The following is a 21,004-nucleotide window of genomic DNA, read 5'->3' on the forward strand; positions in this document are numbered from 1 at the left end:
AAAAATATAGCAACAAAGCTATTCCCAAATTTTCAGATATCTTGCAAGAGTCCAAAAAGCTCTATATGGAAACCATCTTCATTTATCAAACTAAAAAGATTATATGGCTTTAACATACTTACGTAAATGACTGGATGATAAAATAATAAATTCGTGGAAAATATAGTTGTCGAACACACATATTGACATGTAAAAAGTTCTTGTCGTTAAAAAATGACAAAATAAAATGCTTTTTTTTTTTCTTTTTTTTTGGTAATGCCAATACAAAATCATATCTATCGATAACACTATAAAATCGAAAATGGAAATAAAGCCAAATCTATTATGGATTTAAATTTCAAACTAAAAGTCGAAACAAAAGAGTTTGTTAAAACGAAACAAAAAGAAACACAAAACACGGTCTAACAAACTATTTGGATTTTTGTCTCATATTTTAATTTGCCATCAGCTAGTATAACAATATATATCTACATAACAACAATAGAGTTGGTTAAAAATTTAATATATACCTACATAACCACAAGAGAGTTGGTTATAAATTGAGCAAAGAAAAGAAAAACACGTTGTACAAACTACGTTTTTATCTTTCCTTCTCCAAACTACTCATACACAAGAATTGATAAAAAAAAATTATCGACGTAATTTTTAGAAAGTACATAATAATTTATATGATTAGCAGTTAAAACGAACATACCAACATATAACCAGCCAAACTTATACGGAATATCCTAACTAATATATTAAGTAACACAAAACTTCAACAAAATTCTTTGTTTGGTTCTATTTAACCAATAAGAAAAAGAAAAAGAAGATATAAACTATCCTTGGTCTGAATTAGAGAGGTGAAGGTAATAATTAAGATAGGGTTGGTCCACGCAGCATGTGATAAACCTGGCTATCAAACAAAGTTTTGTGGTTGCAAGTTGTAGACCAACTAGTATTTAAGCGAGCCTTGTTTCATCATCAGTTCATCAATACAAGCTTATAACTCTCCACATACATTTAATACTCCACAAGAGAACATATTTATAATACATTCAAATTTTGTTTCAATGACTAGATGCTAGTGAAATCGTGAATGGAGCTGTTGAAAAATGTGTCACGGCATGTTCTACAATCTGCACCAAGGGCTCAATGAATGCAGTTGAAACTGCCTAAACAACCATATCCTTGAAGATACCACTTACATCTTCGGAGTACCACGACCGAGTAGGTCAGGACTTCTTATTCGAATCCGGATAAGTTACGAGGGTGAGGCTGATGTGGCATCAGTGTAGCTGGTAAGTGAGCTAGTATTGAGGCTGTCGGTGGGACAGAAAGTTTTACTCAGGCCCGAGATGATCTGTTTGCAGATTTACTGACAAGGCTATTAGTGAGGAATATGGGTGGATAGGTATGGCTATGCGATGTTGTACTCGGATCACGGGAGGTAGATTTGGCCAGGAGGTGTTTACCACAACTCTTGAGGAGATGATTAGTTCTCCTGAGGGGATGGTTATTCCCCTAGATATCGATAGCTCGAGGGGTTGTGGCCCTGAGACTGGCAGAGGAGATGGTGGTTCTCCTATAGAGATGGATAGTTCTCCTAAGGGGATGAATAGTTAAACTGATATCGAGATCTATAGGATTGCGATCTAAGAGTGAGACAGTATGACTCGAGGACAGTGGTCTGAGAGTGAGATCGGTATACCTCGAAGGTGCTGACCTTAGAGTGGATGAGTTGGGAGCAAATATTGTCTAGGACGTGAATATAAGCATAATGACTAAATGTAGACTTAGAAGGTTGATGGTGGTTCAATTTCAAGACTTGTGTGTGGACCCATTGTGACGGTGGAAATGTATTGTAATTGGGAGTGATGTCGGTTTAGTCTGGAACTGAAGTTGAATCGGTTTAGTCTGGTTGATTTAGGAGGAGTTGTTAATGATACCAATTATATATGTGATCATATGGTTTAATTGATTTTGGATTATTGTGTTTTTGATTTAATACTCCTAGGTTGAAGGTGTGAAGTGAGTCCATAACTTGAGCACATTTGTAGCTATTTTCGTCTTCCCTTGTTTTGACATTGGCTTAGAATTGAGTAATCTGATGCCTAATCAAGTATTTGTTGATCTGCAGACATACACCATTCCAAATAAAGATAGTCCACCTCATTGGGAACTTTTTTAGGATATTGTCAGTTTATTCTATGTACCGCTACTTGAATCAGATAGGAGGGCCAGTTGTTCTCTTTCTCTTCTGTTGTCTGGTGCCTTCGTCCATCATCTTCTTGATACTTCAAAAACCATGGAAAGGAAGGGCACTTTCTAATCAACAGGTTTACTTTAAACTGTATCAGATTTCTTGCATGTATATTTACTACATATAAATTGGAGAGTTTGGTGATAAAATGTTTTTTCCTTTAACTGTTTCAGATTGTATCTTCTCTTATCAATGGACTCATCACGGCATTGTACTTCATCTTATGGGGAAAAGGTCTCAAGTCTTGTGGACCGCTTAGGTATTGATTAGTTATTTAGCATTCATACTAGCGTAAAATTCTCCTCTGGTCTTATCTGTCTTAGGAGTTCCCGTAGAATGTGGTTTTTGAAAGATAGGGAAGTTGAAGGTTTACCTTTGAGCAATTGGTCCCATTGTAGCAATTTGGGTTCAATACTTACAAAAATCCTGGACCTACAAGCCTCTCCTTATCCTTTTTTTCTGCAGCCTGTTATTTGATCAGAAAAAAATATCTTCATTAAATATTCGATTATCCTTGCTTATAGTTCTTTGTATTATATTTGCAGAGCTATCTTGTCCAGAGTACTCCGGTGATGTTCTTGGAGTACTGTCTGGAGTATTACACAATGCTATAATCATCATTTAAACATCATAAATCCATCATTCATTTATTTGTAAAAACCATAAAATTCGACTAGGCGATTGTTTTAAAAAATAAAAAATATCTATAAAATACAAACAAAATATTTTAAGAAAATAATAAGATTGATAAATGAAAGTGAGGAAAAAAAAATAATTTCTTGTTATGAATAATTCTATTGTTATATGGATGTCCTTTATTTGTCCACTAGTGTAATCATAAACTCTAATATTGTTCAATGAAGACTGAATCTTCTTCCAATGCATACAAATTAAAAAATTCAAAAAAAAAAAAGAGAATCTAAAATCCTTATAAAGAGAACATGAAGTGAGGTAAATAGAACATGTCCCTAAAATTGTAAACAAAATCGGGCATGAATTATATTGGGTGGATAATCCACAAGATAATCTGATAATTTTACATTTTATAAATTCAACTTATTATGTATTCATTTCTTACATCGAAACTCACTTGGATAAGACGAAACATGTTTTCGATGCTATGATTTTATGTACATCTTGGTTTGGTATATTTTGTTTTCAGTGATGGCTGAATATATACAACCTTTTTTCACAATTATTTCTCTGAGTTCCTTCAGCTTTTGTTCCTTTAAACGTCCATGGAACGGCAGAGGTAACTTGTAAGCAGGAAGAATGTATCTAACAGGTTTGTCAGCTTCTGCAGCAACAACTCGATCATTAACTCGATCAGACACTCGATCGTGTGCCTGACGGAGCACTTGGTCGAGTGGTACTTCGGCTTCTGTTTGCTGTGTAAAACCCTTACTATGAGCTTTATCTTATGACAAATCCTCCCCAGCTTGAACCTCACTGTCCTCAGTGACAGCTTCTTCATAGAAATGGATAGCTTTAGCTGTGAACTCCCTTGGATTTTGAATAGCCTTTCCAGGTAGTTGGTTTGGCTTAGGAGCTGAACTTGACTTTAGAATTCAAACTCTCAAAATTAATATTAAGATCATTGTAAGAAGAATCCAGCATCTAGTTTAGCTCAGTCAACTTCTTTGCAGTCTCAAGCTGCCTATTTGGGTGTCCAAGTAGCAACTGCTGCATCATAGCTCTTAAATCTGGTTCCTGGCTCTGGTTAGTCTGATTTCTGAAACACTGGTGGGAGACAAATTGGAGCCTGGAAACCCTGGTGTTGTTACTTGGGGACATAATTGTTGTTGTTGGGGCTGTTGAGCAGGATAAACTTGGTCTTCTGGGGTTTGCCACATTAGTACTTCTGTAAGACAAATTGTTGTTCTTGAACTGATTGTAAGGTTTGAAACCACCTTGGTTCTGTACATAACACAGCTCAGCCATTTAATTCTCCCCAGCTTGAACTGTTATGTCTTCCTCAACAAGAAAGTGAATGTTGTTCTTCTGAATAAGCAGAATCTTGTCTAACTTGTCATGCACAGTCTTCAAATCTTTCTTGTACTTCTCATCCTAGGTAGGTTCAACAAATCTTACAGTCATATCATAGTCTTCATTGTAGTTCCCATCTGATTGGGCCAAGTTCTCTACCAGTTCCCATCCTTCGTCCACATGTTTGTTGAGGAAGTTGCCATTAGATGCAGTCTCCAACAACATTCTGATCTTTGGTAGTACTCCTCTGTATAGTGTGCTAAGGAGAGACTCAATACTAAACCCATGATTTGGACATTGGGTTTGGTAGCCTTTCCCATGCTTCACAGAAAGTCTCATTATTCTTATGTGCAAACCCTGATATTTCATTCCTCAATCTAGCAGTCCTTGCATTAGAGAAGAACTTGGCGAGGAAGGCCTTCTTGCAGCCATCCCAGGTTGTTAGAGCTCCTGTTGGCAAAGTTTTCTCCCACAAGTAAGCCTTGTCTCCAAGTTAGAATGGAAAGAGTCTGAGCTTGAAACTGTCTTCACTTACACCATTAATCTTGGTGAGGCCACAAAGCCTATCAAACTCATCAAGATAATCTGAGGGATCCTCCATAGGCAGACCAAGAAATTTGTTTGACTGGATCATAGTAATCAGCCCACTTTATCATCTCTAGGTTATTGTTTACTATTGTAGGGGGAACTATGTCAGATCTCTGTGTATGAGTGTTTGGAGCATCTCCTGCTCCAATCTGTCTTGGCCTTTGTTGCATTGGTGGATCCATCAGCAACTGTTGTTCTTGTTCCTGAAGGATTCTGGTTCTTTGTTGCCTCAAATCTCTTGGTAAACGGTTGATATGCTCAATGTACTTCTCAAGGTTTTGGTTTCCTTTCGATCTGGTTTGCATCAACTGACTCGATCACCTACTCGAACTGACACTCGGTCGAGAACTGGCTCGAGTTGATCTTGGTTGGTGACTCGATCAACCACTCGATTGTGCAGACGGTCGAGTGCTGGGTCGAGTTGGTATTTGAGACTCAAAACAACCAAGCAGATGAAGATTCAAGTCAGTAGTGATCAAGAGAAACAATAGAACTTAATCTTAAACTTGTTTAAATCCTGACTGTCACAAATAATTACTAATTTGGCAAGTGCGCCAAATTGAAACATATCTTTTTGTGGTTCTGAACCTAAGAATGTATGAATGATGCAATAAGACAACATACATAAGCTAAGACCAAAGATATAAGATTAGGTGGAATGCAAGAGGTTTCAATTACTCTTATGCAGTTGAAGTATAAGAGATGTCAATCCATAATGAGTAAGATGCAAGCAATCAGGATGTGAACACTTATCTAAGTTAAGCCAAATGTGAAAATGGTTTAATACTAACAACCTAATGACAATAATGAAATGTAGAATGTAAAACTACTAAGATAACAAAATAAATGCAAGACAATAACTGAAACAAAGATGTGCATTGAAACAAGAATTAAACTAGAAGGATGCGGGACACAAAACAAGAACTTGGAAAAGAACTCGAGCAAGCACTCGACCGTATGCTCGATCGAGTTACCAGGTCCAGTGGGAAATTACGAAGAACAGAATCAGATTAAACAATAAAAACAGAGCAATATGACAGTAAATCAAACAGAAAGCGAATAACAGTGATTAAATAGAGAAGTCAATAAACACATATAATTTTGTTTTGAGTCTTTTATTGAGTCAAAGTGTGCTTTTAAAGTCTTATTGGTCTTTTATGAGTTTGTACAAGATCTAGGTTGCTTTTGAAGGAAACTAAGTGTTTTGGGGATGAAATCAAGCATCTGGAGCCAATTTGGTTAAGACTGATCGGACTAGCAAGCAGATGGAGCAAACAGAGAAAAAGCATCCTAGATCGGCTGATCCACATTATGGATCGACCGATCCCATACCCGAAACAACTTTTCCTTTTTCGTTTTAAACCGGCTTTTAGGGTTTTATTTTAGTATTTAAGGATGAGGCACAACCTCTAGAAAAACAACCTATTATTCTACGCAGCTTTTGAGCACTTGTAACTTTGGGAGAAGATCTCTGATCCTCTTTAACACTTTGGAGAAGATTTCTAAATCCTATTTTCTATTCTTTTGCAATTCCATTATGCTTTCTTCATCTTTGATTTGTTGTTTATGTTTCTCCATGTTTGAGTAGTTTCTCTATTTGGTTTCGGGTTTTATTGGGGTTTATGATTCTCTAATGATGGTGATCTAGACTTGGGGTTGATCTATTTTGTTCTTCATCTATTTTTGTTCTTAAAGCCTGAACTAGATTAGCTACCTAGTTTATGATCATAGGTTTACTTTATCGTGGCACCGAAAGTGTTGAGTTTCTAGAAAAGAACATAGGTGAGCAAGGTGGACCTTAGCCAACAGAAGTTGAAGTTGAGGCACCTTGTGAACTTATTAAACTTGAACTTGTTATTGCTTGCTTGGTTTGCTAGGTCCAAACGACGGTTTGAGTTAGTTTTACAACATTGATTTGAGTTATAGAACGGTGTCTAATGCAATCCCATCTTCCACCTTAGTCCGAGAATTATATCCCCATAGATTCCCTACGCCCAATATTTTCTTTTTCAATTTAAAACAACTTATTTACTTTCTGTTTTTGTGAAGATTACTTGTTCCACAAAACTTCCCCCTTTTTCTTAGCTATATTTAATCTTCATAATTTCATAGTTCATTGTTTGGTCTCTGTGGATTCGATACTGAAGTGTTACGATGACACCACTAGATCGTGGTGGAGTACGCATTAGGTTTTAATTGACCTTTGATCAATTTGGCGCTGTTGCTGGGGACCAAACGTTGCCTTTGGAATTTTAGAATTGAATTTAGTCTATGATATATTTTATTTTTATTTACTAATTAGTTCTTGAGTTCTTTCTCTTGTGTTTCAGGTTTATGCAAACAAGAAGCCACAAGCCTACTGATTTGCGAAATCTGCGAAACGAGGAGTTAGCACAACTTGAACGAGAGAACCGAAAAGCAAAAGCCCAGTCAAACGCTATGGACGATGGAAACAACACGGAGGCTTGTCAACCCAACCCCCAAGGGATTGTTGTTCAGCCTCAACAAAGACAGGTCCCACAAGAGCGAAACGAACCTGATCCGAATCAACCAGCAAGACGTGTTACTTTGAGGGATGAAGAAGCTCACAACAGGCTGTTTCTGAATCGATATGCGATTCAACCTCCTGCTCCTGCGAGACAAGACTACGAGATTAAGCATAGTCTCATCAATTTGGTTCAGAATCGTGTGTTTAATGGATTACCAGCAAAGAGCCCTCTAGACCATATTGAAGCTTTTGAGAGATTGGCTAGTACTACGAGGTCTAATGGAGTTCCGTATGACTAACTCATGTTGACTTTGTTCCAATTCTCCTTAGGAGATAAGGCTTTGAGATGGCTAAATCTCTTGGACCGAGGATCACTTACCACTTGGGAGCAATGTAGAGCAGCATTTTTAAGTTACGATCAGCTATGTTAAGGAGCAAGATTACTACCTTATCACAAGGTGGTACGAAGTCTTTTTGTGAAGCGTGGAAGAGATTCAAGGAGTATATGAGGGACTGTCCTCATCATGGTTTTTCACAAGAGAATATTATGAACATCTTCTATGGAGGAAATGACCAAAAGTACCAGATGGCACTCGACACTGCCAGCAGAGGAGATTTTCTACTAACACTGCCGCTGAAGCAAACCTCTTGATCGAAAACCTTGTAGCGAGTAACAGCAATCATAGTCATGAGTATGATCGTTCTTTGCATGTTGCTAGCTCTGTGGATACAAATGTTATTAAGAATCTCACTGCTAAGGTAGACCTTCTTTTGAAGAGAGATCAACAAGCTGTCAACATGTTCGACGGGCACCCTTGCCAACACCAGATGCGAGATCACCGGTTTTTGTTTCTTTTTCATTTTTCTTATTTCTTTGTCGGATTCATTCTTTTCTTGGTTTTGCTTTCACACCGGACGGTGTGAAGTAAGTCTGGGGGAGGGATGTCTCTAACTTACTAATGTCGTTTTCTTTGGTTGTTTCCTTTTGATTTTTCGAGTCTTTGAGTCAATTTTTTTTATTTTTATTGAGTCAAAAATGTTGGGAAACTATGACCATTTCTAAGAATCTTTTGCTTTGAGCTAACACTCTTATGATTGCTTTAGTACTTTTGATTTTTGAATGAAGCTTGGAATGAACATGAGAAGTCTCAACACGCCCCAAAAGACCCTCACCAAGGAGAACATTAAGCTGATCCAGTGTTGTCTCTAGCTTTGAAAGGACTTAGCCGTATTTAACTTCTTACCTTGGGACTTGGTATGCATTGGACAAGACTCCTCCCTTAAGCCTTACAAGACATGCATCTCCTCGCAAAGTATGCTTCCCCTCTCTCTTCCCTTCAATACTCATAAAAAGAAACAGAAAATAAGAGAGAAAAATAAAAGAAGAAGAAGAGGATAATGGTAATAAAGAAGTGAACCGAGGATTGTGCGTAAACCCGTGCATCCTTTGGAATGCATGGAAACCTGTCCACAAGAAAATAGCAAATGATTGATAAAAAAAATACCAAGATACCCTAAAAAATTAGGGAAAAATCAATACTTTGGAAGTGAGAAAAGAGAGAGGAAAGGGAGCATATGAAGGAAGTCTTGGGCATTCAAAGGTTGAAGGATTCAATAAGTTCGGTGATCGATATTCCCTCGGCGAGACCACACATTTTCACTAATCTGATGTAGAGAGACAACAATGGAGATGCTGAAGGTCCTCTAAGACTGTGGAGTTCAGAGTAGGGAGTGTTGATCCTAATCATGGGCAGAGTACAAAAAGTAGTTCTTAATTTGATGTGATGAAGAGTTCAAAGAAGAGGTTCCCAAGAATATGTGAGTTTCCACTTTCAAACCTTTTCTCTGTTCCTGAGTTTTTGTCTGTTCTTGCTTGAGGACAAGCAAAGATTCAAGTCCGGGGGAATTGATGTGTATGTATTTTATAGGTTTTAACCATATGTTTTAGGTTTGGTTTGAGTCTTTTATTGAGTCAAAGTGTGCTTTTAGAGTTTTTTTTTTGTCCTTTATGAGTTTGTACAGGTTCTAGGTTGCTTTTGGAGGAAACTGAGTGTTTTGGGGATGAAAGCATGCATTTGGAGCCAATTTGGTTGAAGACCGATCGGACAAGCTAGCAGATGGAGAAAACACAGAAAAAGCATCCTGGATCGGCTGATCCACATTCGGATCGACCGATCCCGAACATGAAGAAACTTTTCATTTTTCGTTTTAAACAGACTTTTAGGGTTTTATTTTACTATTTAAGCACGAGGCTTGACCTCTAAAAAGACAACTTTTATTCTATGCAGCCTTTGTGCACTTGTAAACATTGGGGGAAAATCTCTAATCCTTCTTGACACCTTGGAGAAAACTTCTAAACCCTATTTTCTATTCTTTTGCAATTCAATTATGCTTTCTTCATCTTCGATTTGCTGTTTCTGTTTCTCCATGTCTGAGTAGTTTCTCTATTGGGTTTTGGGTTTCAAAGGGGTTTATGATTCTCCAACGATGGTGATCTATATTTGGGGTTGATCTATTTTGTTCTTCATCTATTGTTGTTCTTAAAGCCTAAAATAGATTAGCTACCTAGTTTATGATCATAGGCTTAATTCATCGTGGCACCAAAAGTGTTGTTGAGTTGCTAGAAAAGAACTTAGGTGAGCAAGGTGGACCTTAGCCAACGGAAGTTGAAGTTGGGGCATCTTGTGAACTAGTCAAACCTGAACCTATTAATGCTTGCTTGATTTGCTGGATTCAAACGGAAGTTTAGGATTTAGTAAATTCATTGCTTAGATAGTTATCGCTGCGGAAGTAGGATAGCTTTACAAACGTGATTTGAGTTCAAGAACTGTGTTTAATGCATCCCTATCTAATCATCTAAATTCGTTATCATAATCCCTATGATTTCCTGCACTCAATGCTTTTATTAATTGATTTTAAACACTCTTTTATTTACTGCTTTGTTAGTGACTTTCAAACACAACCTTCTTTTGTCTTAGCTATATTTGATCTTGATAATTTCATAGTGCAATTGCTTGGTCTCTGTGAATTCGATCATGAAGTGTTACAACGATACCACTAGATCGTGGTGGAGTATACATTGGTTTTTAATTGACCTGTTGATCAATCACTTAGACACATACAAGAACAGAACCTTGTCTACCCAAAAGTACCCAAAGTAATTGTTCCTAATCATTCTAAACCCATGATGTCCTATTTCTACCCTTTAACTTCATCTTTTCGCTTTTGCCCTTTTTCTCTTTGCTTCTCTGTCCTAGGAGGGGGTTTTACTCGATTTCACTCAGTGGAATGGGGTTTCTTTCTTATTTGCTAAAGTTCTTACTCTTACTTGTTTCCCAAGTCATAAAGCTTTTCACTAGACTCTTCTTTTCTTTCTTTCTTTTCTTTGACCAGAACCTCACTTAGAACTTTTAATGCTCCCATTCTTTCACTTCGAGTTTGAATTTTCTTTAAAACATTTCCCTCCTAAGGACTTTACCCTTTTCTTTCTCTTTTCACTCTTTTATTTTCTTTTTGAACTCACCAAGTCCCAAACCCAGAATTTAAACCTCCTAGTCCTATCTATTTTGAAAAATGCAAACTAGAACTACACAAGGTTTTATTCTTGTCAGTTCAAACCTAACACTTTCTACCAAGCTCAATCCCAAAATAGGCCCTCACACACACAAGATATAACATGGCTTGAAAGAAAGGTTGGTTAAGGGTAGGGGAAATTGATTCAATGATGAAATCAGCTACTTGGATCAACAAGAGTGGTCAAAATGGGAAAGATGATCCAAATATGTATAAAGTATCCATGAGTTTAAAGCAATGCACAAACTGATAATTAAAAGTCAATATTAGGTTCTTATAAACAGGCAATGGTTTCATATCATGTTGCAATGATGAAATCAGCTACTTGGATCAAGCAAGTTAACAAGGCTAAACTCATCATAGATCCCTAATGCAAATATGAAACAATCCTATATGAAATACGATAAACAAGATCCTATTATGCAATGCAAACTACATGAACACTCTGTTTTTTTTAAAGATTTTTGTGAAAAAATTTCAATTGTTTTGGTTTTTTTATGCCTTAAATGAAATGCAAATACTAACATGGTAATGATAAAAATTTGAACTAAGAAGATAGAAAATAATGTCAAATGTCATCTCAAACCATCCCCCAAACTTAAATTACACAGTCCCTTGTGTAAGAGAAATTTGAAAGAGGATTCAAGACTTAGAATAAAATAAAACAAGAAATGCTATGGTATTTACACTGAGATGGTGATTGTGGTACCTTATGGATTGTTGAAGAAGTTCTCTACAACATCACTCATGCTGTCATAGGTGTAGTTGGGGTCTTGAATTTGACTTGGAAGTGGAGAAACAGGGTACACGACTATGGCCATCGGTTGCGACTCGATCGAGTGCTGGGTCGAGCTGGCTGGTTGAGTGGCCTGTTGTGGGTAGAATGGCTGACCTTGGTGCTCATAGTATTGTTGCAGAAGTGATGGGTCCATGAAGTACTAAGGTGGAAAGGGTGGGTAAGCTGGACCATTGGGGTAAGGTGGATAACCTGTTGGAGCTGGGAAGCCATAAGGAGGTCTGGGCAGGTGCTCGGTCGAGTACATCGGAGGTGCTCGAGTGCACCGGTCAAGTGCCTCGGAAATTGAAGTTCTGTGCAGTGTGAACCTCTCTCCCTCTGAATTGGCTCATGCAGTGAAGCTCTAGCTAGTATCACCGAATTTTCAGCTCTGGACAATGCTCTAGTTGAGCTGATCCTCCTCAAAGGCCTTGATGGTGCTGATGATGAATCTCCACTCTTTAGCTCAGCAATTTCCTTCTTTAAACCTTTTATGGACTTAGCCATCTTCCCCATCTCTTCTTCAATTTATCTACAATCATCCCATGCCATTTGTTCCACTTTTGTAAAATTGTTACCCTTTTGCTTGTCTCTCTAACCCCTCTACTATCTCTTGGGCTTGGTTCATACTCTTCAAAATAAAATTGTTCTTCCCCGTCATCCATCTCCACATCTCTAGCTTGATACTCTCTTACTTGGGTTGTACCATCAAACAAGAATTAAGTAGCTGGCCAAAAGTCAATGTTCAGCCCTTCTCTTATGGTGGTGAGTGCTTGATTAGGCAGAATAAGCTGAGTCTTTCCCACTGTTGGATGTTCAAAGTTGAAGAGGTGCTTCCCATGGTGCAACTTCAATTGCTAGAATGAGGGTGGAAGTGAGATATTGGGTGTCTATCCATCTTTGTCTGGCTTTCTCTCCTTGAAGTGGTACATTTACAGCTAATATCCATCTTTGTCTGGCTTTCTCTCCTTGAAGTGGTACATTTACAGCTACAAGGATTGGAGTGATGATGCATCCAATGCTTAGAACTCCAGTTGAGTTCCACTTGTGCAGCTTGCTCACCCAGCTTCTATAATAGATGAATTGGTCAATGCGGACCATAGCCAAATCTGTATCCACACTGCTCCCAAGGATAACAGTTTCATCTCTTGCTTGTGTGATGATCCCATAGAGTTCTACATCAATCATCTTAAGCTCTCCCTTATTCAAATTTCCAGTTTCCTTCCTAGCAAAGAATGTGTTTGCTAAAGCCTTGTGTAAGTGCCTTAGGACTGGACTCCTTATCCTTGAACTCTTGGTCTTGGAAGAAGAATAAAGCTTGTTGTCTCCAATTTTTTCCCAAACAGCAAAGAGTTCCTCCTAGGTATGACCATGTCCTCTTCACCTCCAACTTCAAACCCATAGAGTGTGGCTAGTTGCTTGAGTGACAGCTCATACTTCTTGCCCTTGATGGTGAATTCAATGTAACCAGCTCCCATGTCTTGGTCCATGCTTGTGAAGAGATGAAGCTTGATGGTGGATAGGAATTCACAACTCTCTTCCCTATACCCCTCCAAGCACAAACTCATGAATTTGCTTAGGTTGCATTTCTCAAACAGAAACTCAACATCTTCAGCAATACCCAGCTTCTCCGTGGTTTCTTTATGTGGATATCTTGTTCCTTGGAAGCTCATCTTCATGAAAGCTTCATAGAGTTGGATTGGGGTTTGGGAATCAGATTCTTCTTCCACCTCCTCTTCTTCTTCACTTTCAATATCTTCTTCTTGGGGTTCTTGGGCTAGCCTCTTCCCTTTTGCCTTGTGTTTTCTTATGTGCTCTTCAAGAGTAACCTCCATCTCCTCATCACTCTCTGTACGCTCTGGATCTTCCTCAACAGGTTGGTTTTTCTTCTTCGAAAAGCCACTCGACCCCTTACTCAAGCTAGCACTCGGTCGTTTGCCCCCTCGAGTACGCGGTCGAGTTTGTTCACCAGTTTCTCTCTGTATGACCAAGGATGCATCAAGGCGATCCATGAATCGATCAGCAGCCTTCTTTCCTTCAGCTTCACGAATAACAGCTTATTGTGATGTCTCTCTAGACCTTGAAGTCATTTTGAAAGAAACTGAAAGAGATAGACTCAAAGCTCAAAGTGAATATGTTAGCAACCCAAAAACCAAAAGAACTAAGCTTGAGCAAGAAGATAAAACTTGAGAGAGATTTCTAGCTAGATTTTTAGTGTTTTTAGCAAATGAGAGAGTGTGAGAGACTAAAATCGAGTTTTCTCTTTATAAGGATAAAGGGAACAAGGAGACAAGAGTGGAGCGTCCATACCATTCAAATTTGAATTGGGAATCTTTGACTCACTTTTGATGTCACTCGACCCCACCATTCGACCCCACGTTGTCGAGTTCTTGACCAATATTCAAATTTCAAAATTGCTTCTCCCTCCACTCGATCGAGAAAAAGAAAATTTGAACCGAGTGGGCCTAGGCTTGCAATCACTCGATCAAGTACCTCTCGTGGGCTGGTCGAGTGAGCCCAACAACTCCTTTCTACAAGTTCAATTCATCTCAAACCCATCTATACTTCCCTAATAAATGCCTGCCCAACACAAACATGAAAGAAAAATATCAAAACTACAAGGAAAATAAAACTTATGTACAATAATACCTTAGGGACTTCCTACCTAGTGAGCTTGTTTAAAGTCACTAAGCTTGAATTTTGATGCCTTTTCAGGCTTGGTTTGGAGACCAAGGAGATGATGGGATCCTCCCTGGTGTAACTTGATCAATGTGAAGCTCATTCTTAATCACTTGAACCTTGTTTCTGCTTAAGCTTGAATCTTGGTCTTGCTTTCTTCAAAGACCTCTTGTTGATCTGAACCTGAAGATCCTTCACGAAGCTAGTCAACTCTTGAACTGAACCCTTGAGCTTTTCAACTGATTCCTCATGAGAAGAGAACTTAGCCCTTGAAGTTTCCACTTCACTTGAGATTCCATGATCTCTCTTGTCTTTAAGAGCGAAAGGCTGACCTCTAGAAGGCAAGTTGGTTGGGTTGTTGATATCAAATTTCATGATCAAACCCTCATCTATGTTCAAGGTTATCAACCCTTTCTTAGCATCAATTACAGCTCCAACAGTGGCTAGGAATGGTCTTCCTAGGATGATGGGGTCTTCCAACTCCTTATCCATGTCTATAATGAGGAAATCAGTGGGAATTCTGGCCTTGCCTATCTTGACTGGGAAATTTTCCAACTTACCAACCACATCCTTATGTGATCCATTAGCTAGACATAAGTAGAGGTTACTGGGCTTGAAGTTAGTATGCCCAAGCTTATGTGCAATGGAGTAGGGCATTACACTGATAGATGCCCCTAGGTCACACAAGCATTTGTTGAAATGCAAGTAGCTAAAAGAGCAAGGCAGATTAAATGGACTTAGGTCTTCAAGTTTGGTTGGAATGATGGCTCCCTCAAACTCTTTAAGATCCTTCTTATCCTGATTCTGAGCCTTCTGCTGTGATATCTAAAGTAGCATGCCTTGGTAGAGAGGATATGGAGCATATTGTTCCAAAGCAGGTCCTCTCTCTTCTTCTTTGTATTGAATGACTACCTCTTCTTTCAAAGCCATCAATTCCTTCTTTTCAATTATTTCCTTGAGTTCTTTCAGTATTTGTTCCTTGAAACGCCCTGGGAATTGTACAGGAGGCTTGTAAGCAGGAGGGATGTATCTAACAGGTTTAACAGCATCTTTGGGATCAGCTCGATCAGTCACTCGATCATGTACTCGATCGTGTGTCAGGTCGAGAACACGGTCGAGTGGTACTCTGGTTTCTGTTTTCTGTGTAAAACTGTCAATCTGAGATTTGCCTTGTGACAGATCCTCCCCAACTTGAACCTCACTGTCCTAAGTGACAGTTTCCTTATAGAACTTGATAGCTTTAGCTGTGAACTCCCTTGGATTTTGAACAGCCTTACCAAGTAGTTGGTTTGGCTTAGGAGCTGATGTAGAAGCAATGTTGCTCTCCATGAACTTGACTTTAGAATTCAAACTCTCAAACTATATATTCAGATCATTGTAAGAAGAATCCAGCCTCTGGTTAAGCTCAGCCAACTTCTTTGCCGTCTCAAGCTGCCCATTTGCCTGTCCAAGTAGCATCTGCTGCATCATAGCTCTTAAATTTGTTTTCTGGCTTTGGTTAGTCTGAAACCCTGTTGGGGGACATATTGGAGCTTGGAAACCTTGGTGTTGCTGCTTGGGCACAGAATTGTTATGTTGTTGGGGCTGTTGAGCTGGATAGACTTGGTCTTGTGGATTTGCCACATTATTACTTCTGTAGAACAGATTATTGTTCTTGAACTGGTTGTAAGGCTTGAAACAACCTTGGTTCTGTACAAAGCACAGCTCAGCCATGTCATTCTCCCCAGCTTGAACTGTTGTGTCTTCATCAACAAGAAAGTAAATGTTTGTCTGCTGACTAAGCAGAATCTTGTCTAACTTGTCATGCACAGTCTTCAAATCTTTCGTGTACTTCTCATCCTGGATAGGTTCAACAAATCTGTCAGTCTTATCATAGTCTTCATTATAGTTCCCATCTGATTCGGCCAAGTTTTCTACTAGTTCTCATCCTTCATCCACATGTTTTGTTTGAGAAAGTTCCTCTGTACAGTGTGCTAAGTAGGAATTCATTACTAAACCCATGATGAGGACATTGGGTTTGGTAACCTTTGAATCTTTCCCATGCTTCACAGAAAGTCTCATTATTCTTCTAGGCAAAACCTGATATCTCATTCCTCAGTCTAGCAGTCCTTGCATTAGAGAAGAACTTGGCCAGGAAAGCCTTTTTGCAGCCATCCCATGTTGTGATTGCTCCTGTTGGTAAAGTCTTCTCCCACAAATGAGCTTTGTCTCCAAGTGAAAATGGGAAGAGTCTGAGCTTGAAATTGTCTTCACTTACTCCCTTAATCTTGGTCAGGCCACAGAACCTATCAAACTCATCAAGATGGTCTAAAGGATCCTCCATAGACAGAATATGGAACTTGTTTGACTGGATCATAGTAATCAGCCCACTTTTTATCTCAAAATTATTATTTGCTACTCCAGGTGGGACAATTCCAGCCCTTAGTGTGTGGGTGTTTGGAGCATCACCTGCCCAAATCTGTCTTGGTCTCGGCATGGGTGGATCCATGATCAGCTGTTGTTCATGTTCCTGAAGGATTCTGGTTCTATGTTGCCTTAAATCCCTTGGTAAACGGTTGATGTGCTCAATGTATCTCTCAAGGTTCTTGTTTCCTTTCAACCTGGTTGCATGTACTGACCCGATCACCTACTCCAACTAACTGACGGTCGAGCACTAGCTCGAGTGAACTTTGGTAAGTGACTCGATCAACCACTCGAAATGACACTTGGTCGAGCACCGACTCGAGTTGAGGATCGAACTGACTGAATCTAGAAGACTGACTGAATCCGGCTTGGTGACTCGATCATTCACTCGTACGTGCAGACGGTCGAGTGTTGGGTCGAGTTTGTACCTGAAACACAAAACAACCAAGCAGATGAAGATTCAAGTCAATGATGATCAAGTGTAACAATAGAACTTAATCTTAAACTTGTGTAAATCCAAATTGTCACAAACAACTACTCAAATGGCAACGGCGTCAAATTAAAACATGTTCTTTTCTGTGGGTTTGAATATACTTATGAATGTATGAATGATGCAATCAGACAACAGACACAAGCTAAGACCCTAAGATGTACGATTAGGTGGAATGCAAGAGGTTTCAATTACTATTACGCAGTTGCAGTATAAGAGATGTCAATCCATAATGAGTGTGATGCAAGCAGTCAAGATGTAAACACTTATTTAAGTTAAGCCAAATATGAAAATGGTTTTGAGGTAACAGTTGTAGACAAAAATGTAAATGCAGAATATAAATTACTAAGATAACAGACTAAATGCAAGATAATAACTGAAACTAAGATATGAAATGAAACAGGAATGAAACTAGAAAGATGCATGACATAAAGTAAGAACATGGAAATGGACTCGAGCAAGCACTCGATCGTATGCTTGATCGAGTACAGGGTCGAGTGGAAAGCTACGAAGAACATAGATCAAACTTAACTATCAAACAGAGCAGAACAAAAGTAGATCAAACATAAAGCAAAAAACAGTAATCAAATAGAGAAATCTGTTTTGGATATACTTATTTTCTGCCTCCACAAGTGTTCATCAGCAAGACACTAGTTGAGATTATACTGATGAGTGAAATTAGAATTGACGGGTTGGTGGAGGGCGGAGTATTCTTACCGGTGCTTAAAACTCTCCTTCTTGAGTTGGTTGAGTTTCGTCCTGATCAGTTTCAAATGCTTCTTCGTGGTTGCCCTGTGGTTGAGAAATTGGAACTGGTTTATGTTGAGTGGGTACCTTGGGATGAGACTGTCTCAAGTGAAAGCCTTAAGTCCCTCAAAATTAAGTATCAGAGTTGTTTTAGAAGCTTTTCTTTTGATACACCAAATCTTGTTTCCTTAGATTACTCTGAATATGTCGCGGGGGACTATCCAGTAGTTAATTTGGACAACTTAGTTGTTGCTAAAATCAACCTTTAAGTAACTAAAGATCAGATTAAGCGAGCAAGAGTTCCAGATAATGATTTTTTAAAGGATGGTGTTGTTCTCCGATTTTGTAATGCGAAGAAGCTCATGAGTGGCTTACGAAATGTGAAGAAGCTTTTCTTGTCTCCTACTACTCTTGAGTTCAGTATACTATTTTGTTGATTTCATAGACAACAAATAAAGAACTTTTATCTTGGGAATCATGTAATATGCAACTAGGTGATGTCTCGTTTTAGGTGCTTTCTCTGGGCCAGTGTTCAACAACCTCACTTTCTTAGCTATTTTGAGTCATGTGGATCTCGGATGGCAAGCAATGCCAGTTCTCTTAAAGAACTGTCCACACTTGGAAACTCTAGTCCTTTGGGTAAGAAGATATAACAATGAAAGTACTTGGTAACAAGACATGTCTCAAACATTTACAATTTTGTCATGTTTTTGCTTTTAGGGTCTCTTACACTGTGTGACAGACAAATGCGGGGATGCTTGTGACTGCATTGCTCGGGAGGACAAAGGTCATTCGCTCATATCTTATCCAGTGAAGAATTTATATATTAAAGGGTTTCGAGGAACAACTCGAGAGTTAAAGATGATAAAGCATTTCTTGTACTCATTTCTGTGTTTGAAGGAGATGGAGATACATGCCGAAGAGAATGGTCCTACAACCTTTGAACTCCCTGGAATGTATGAGCATGTCGTGGAGCTAATGGTACTCTACAACGAGTTGTCAAGTTGTGATGTCTAGTTCATGGTGTGTGATTCCTTGTATAGGAAGTATACGACTGCGCAGTGAAGTCATCAACTTACAAAACTTGCTCTTTGTTTGTTTAATGTGTTGTAGCGTGGTGTTTCAGTATTTCAGGCTCGAATCATCCTATGTATTATTAACTGATCGATCAATTTGGGCGAGTAAGAGCAACAATTTGTTCAGTTTACTCTTTTGTTTGTCTCTCTATTGGTTTAGAGATGATCTAAAAGAAGGACAAGTAACGTTAGCTTTGTAACGTTGAGTTGGGGCTTTGCCTCGTTTCAGGTGCTTTCGCAATGTTGTAAATCAATCACTAACAATATTTAACAACCTGAAGTCGCTAATCTTTAGACATTAAACAGAATAAATAGTTCGTAAACTCATATCTTTTCAAGTGAGGAAGTTAAAGATTAAAGGGTTCCCTTGGTTAAGGAAGATGGAGAACTCTATGACAAACTGTGCTAGTGTAGTGCAGCTAGTGTACATTGATACTATTTGCAGCCCAAAACTTAAGCTGTCCCGGTTTATACCGAAATTAAACCGGTGGTTTTCAAAGAACCGGATCTAATAAAATCCTCAATTTCGATTTCTTCTTAAAAAAGGATGTTTGGGCTTCTCCCATGTCTTCTTCTCCTACATGAAACTGAAAACTCGAGTCCTCCTTCCTGTCTTCGCTTCTAGGGCCATTAAACAAGGTAACTGAACTTTTTCGGGGTTTCTTAGTTCAAAAGTTTCGTTTTCGGCTACTCATATTGTTAACTTAGGGTTTCTCTCTGTTATACCTTATTTGTAAAAATCAAACCTTTCTCTGTTTGTACCACCGATTTCTCTCATAAAGATCTGAAATTTGTTCTTCGTTTTCCTGCAAGAGCAGATGGATCTCTTAAGGAACCTACCAGACGAGCTTCTTTGTCATATCTTCTCCAATCTGAAAGCTTGAGTCTTTTCTTCCTATCTTCGTTAGGTGTTCAACTTTACTCAGATTCTCTTGTTTGGTTAAAAATTTTAAAACTTTGTTTACATGAATTTGACAAAAATGCAAACTTTCTCTGATTTTCTCATGAAAAGCTTTGAAATTTGTTCTTCGTTTTGGGTGCAGAGCAGATGGTTCGCTTTAGAAATCTACCAGAAGAGGTTATTTGTCATATATTGTCTTTCCTTACCACAAAGGAGGCAGCTTTGACTTCGGTTCTGTCCAAGAGGTGGCGATATCTGTTTGCATTTGTCCCTAATCTTCACATTGATGACTATATCTTTCTGCATCGGGAAGAGCAGAGGGACGACGTTGGAGATCTCTTCATAGAGTTTGTGGAGAGAGTATTAGCATTGCAGGGTAACTCTCCCATTAAGAACTGCTCCATCAGATGTATCTATGTTGGTTCAGTTAGAGTTGATGCTTGGATACGTAATGTGTTGGAGCGTGGTGTAGAAGAGCTTGGTCTATTAATCGTTCTGGATCTTCAAACGGTTGGTAAGAAAAAGGGTTGGTCTCCAACATGTTTTGAAAGCAAGAAACTTGTTAAGCTGGAGATAAGTTATGCACTTGATATCGATTGGTTTGATGGACGCATTTTCTTACCGATGCTTAGAACTCTCATTCTTAAATTTGTTGACTTATCTATTGATAAGTTTGGGAGTCTACTTCATGGTTTGCCTGCGCTTGAGGAATTAGTCATGGGTCATATAAGATACTTTGGTACTTATCAATTGGTGCTTTCGTTGAGAGCTTTAAAAAAAAAAAAAAAAAAAAAAACAATGAAGAACTATACTACTCAAGCTGCTCATCTCGTTCAGTCGCCGTCTTTTGCGGAGCTCGGCGAGACGATCGACCAGCTCCGGGTGAAGCTGAGGGCGCAGTACGATGCATATATGTGCTGGTTACGCGACACGGCGAGTTCATCTGTTCCGTCATCGGTTCCTCAAATCACCATGGCGAATCCGGATCTTCCACCATTTCGGCAACAAACTATCACGACGAGTTTATATCTTCCACCGTGAGATCCTACACCGCGA

At 38.8% G+C, this 21,004-nt stretch overlaps 3 protein-coding genes, 2 non-coding genes and 1 pseudogene across 6 annotated transcripts; 4 read left to right on the forward strand and 2 right to left on the reverse strand.

Moving 5' to 3' along the window:
* The first annotated feature begins 970 nt into the window (after nt 1-970).
* LOC104719504 (uncharacterized) lies at nt 971-9,704 on the forward strand. 2 transcript variants are annotated; one of them, XR_756628.3, is made up of 3 exons: nt 971-2,318; nt 2,416-2,501; nt 2,788-2,978. XR_756628.3 is itself a non-coding variant. In XM_087468381.1 (3 exons), the coding sequence occupies exons 1-3, from the start codon at nt 2,190-2,192 to the stop codon at nt 7,601-7,603; spliced, it is 672 nt and encodes a 223-aa protein (XP_087324507.1). In that variant the 5' UTR covers nt 971-2,189; the 3' UTR covers nt 7,604-9,704. The 2 variants fall into 2 exon arrangements, 1 of the variants encoding a protein (XP_087324507.1); XM_087468381.1 differs by lacking the exon at nt 2,788-2,978 and adding an exon at nt 7,147-9,704.
* Nucleotides 4,509-4,607, forward strand: LOC147937226 (small nucleolar RNA R71; annotated as a pseudogene).
* Nucleotides 7,729-7,835, reverse strand: LOC147937227 (small nucleolar RNA R71). Its single transcript, XR_015569789.1, has one exon. It is a non-coding gene; the product is annotated as a small nucleolar RNA R71 (small nucleolar RNA).
* A 4,732-nt stretch (nt 9,705-14,436) lies between the features above and the next one.
* LOC147937228 (uncharacterized) lies at nt 14,437-16,807 on the reverse strand. The gene is made up of 4 exons (XM_087468713.1): nt 16,411-16,807; nt 15,842-16,226; nt 15,244-15,532; nt 14,437-15,156 (listed from the first exon to the last, which is right to left on the reverse strand). Exons 1-4 carry the CDS (start codon nt 16,805-16,807, stop codon nt 14,437-14,439), a joined length of 1,791 nt encoding a protein of 596 aa, XP_087324839.1.
* On the forward strand, nt 16,326-16,432 carry LOC147937229 (small nucleolar RNA R71). Its single transcript, XR_015569694.1, has one exon. It is a non-coding gene; the product is annotated as a small nucleolar RNA R71 (small nucleolar RNA).
* Nucleotides 16,808-17,892: 1,085 nt separating the features above from the next.
* Nucleotides 17,893-18,988, forward strand: LOC104720569 (F-box protein At3g59000-like). Its single transcript, XM_087468714.1, has 4 exons — nt 17,893-18,195; nt 18,256-18,391; nt 18,483-18,610; nt 18,692-18,988. Exons 1-4 carry the CDS (start codon nt 17,893-17,895, stop codon nt 18,986-18,988), a joined length of 864 nt encoding a protein of 287 aa, XP_087324840.1.
* The last annotated feature ends 2,016 nt before the right edge of the window (nt 18,989-21,004 follow it).

The sequence above is a fragment of the Camelina sativa genome, chromosome 10, assembly GCF_030686135.1.
Source record: "Camelina sativa cultivar CO46 ecotype springtype chromosome 10, ASM3068613v1".
Lineage (NCBI taxonomy): Eukaryota > Viridiplantae > Streptophyta > Magnoliopsida > Brassicales > Brassicaceae > Camelina > Camelina sativa.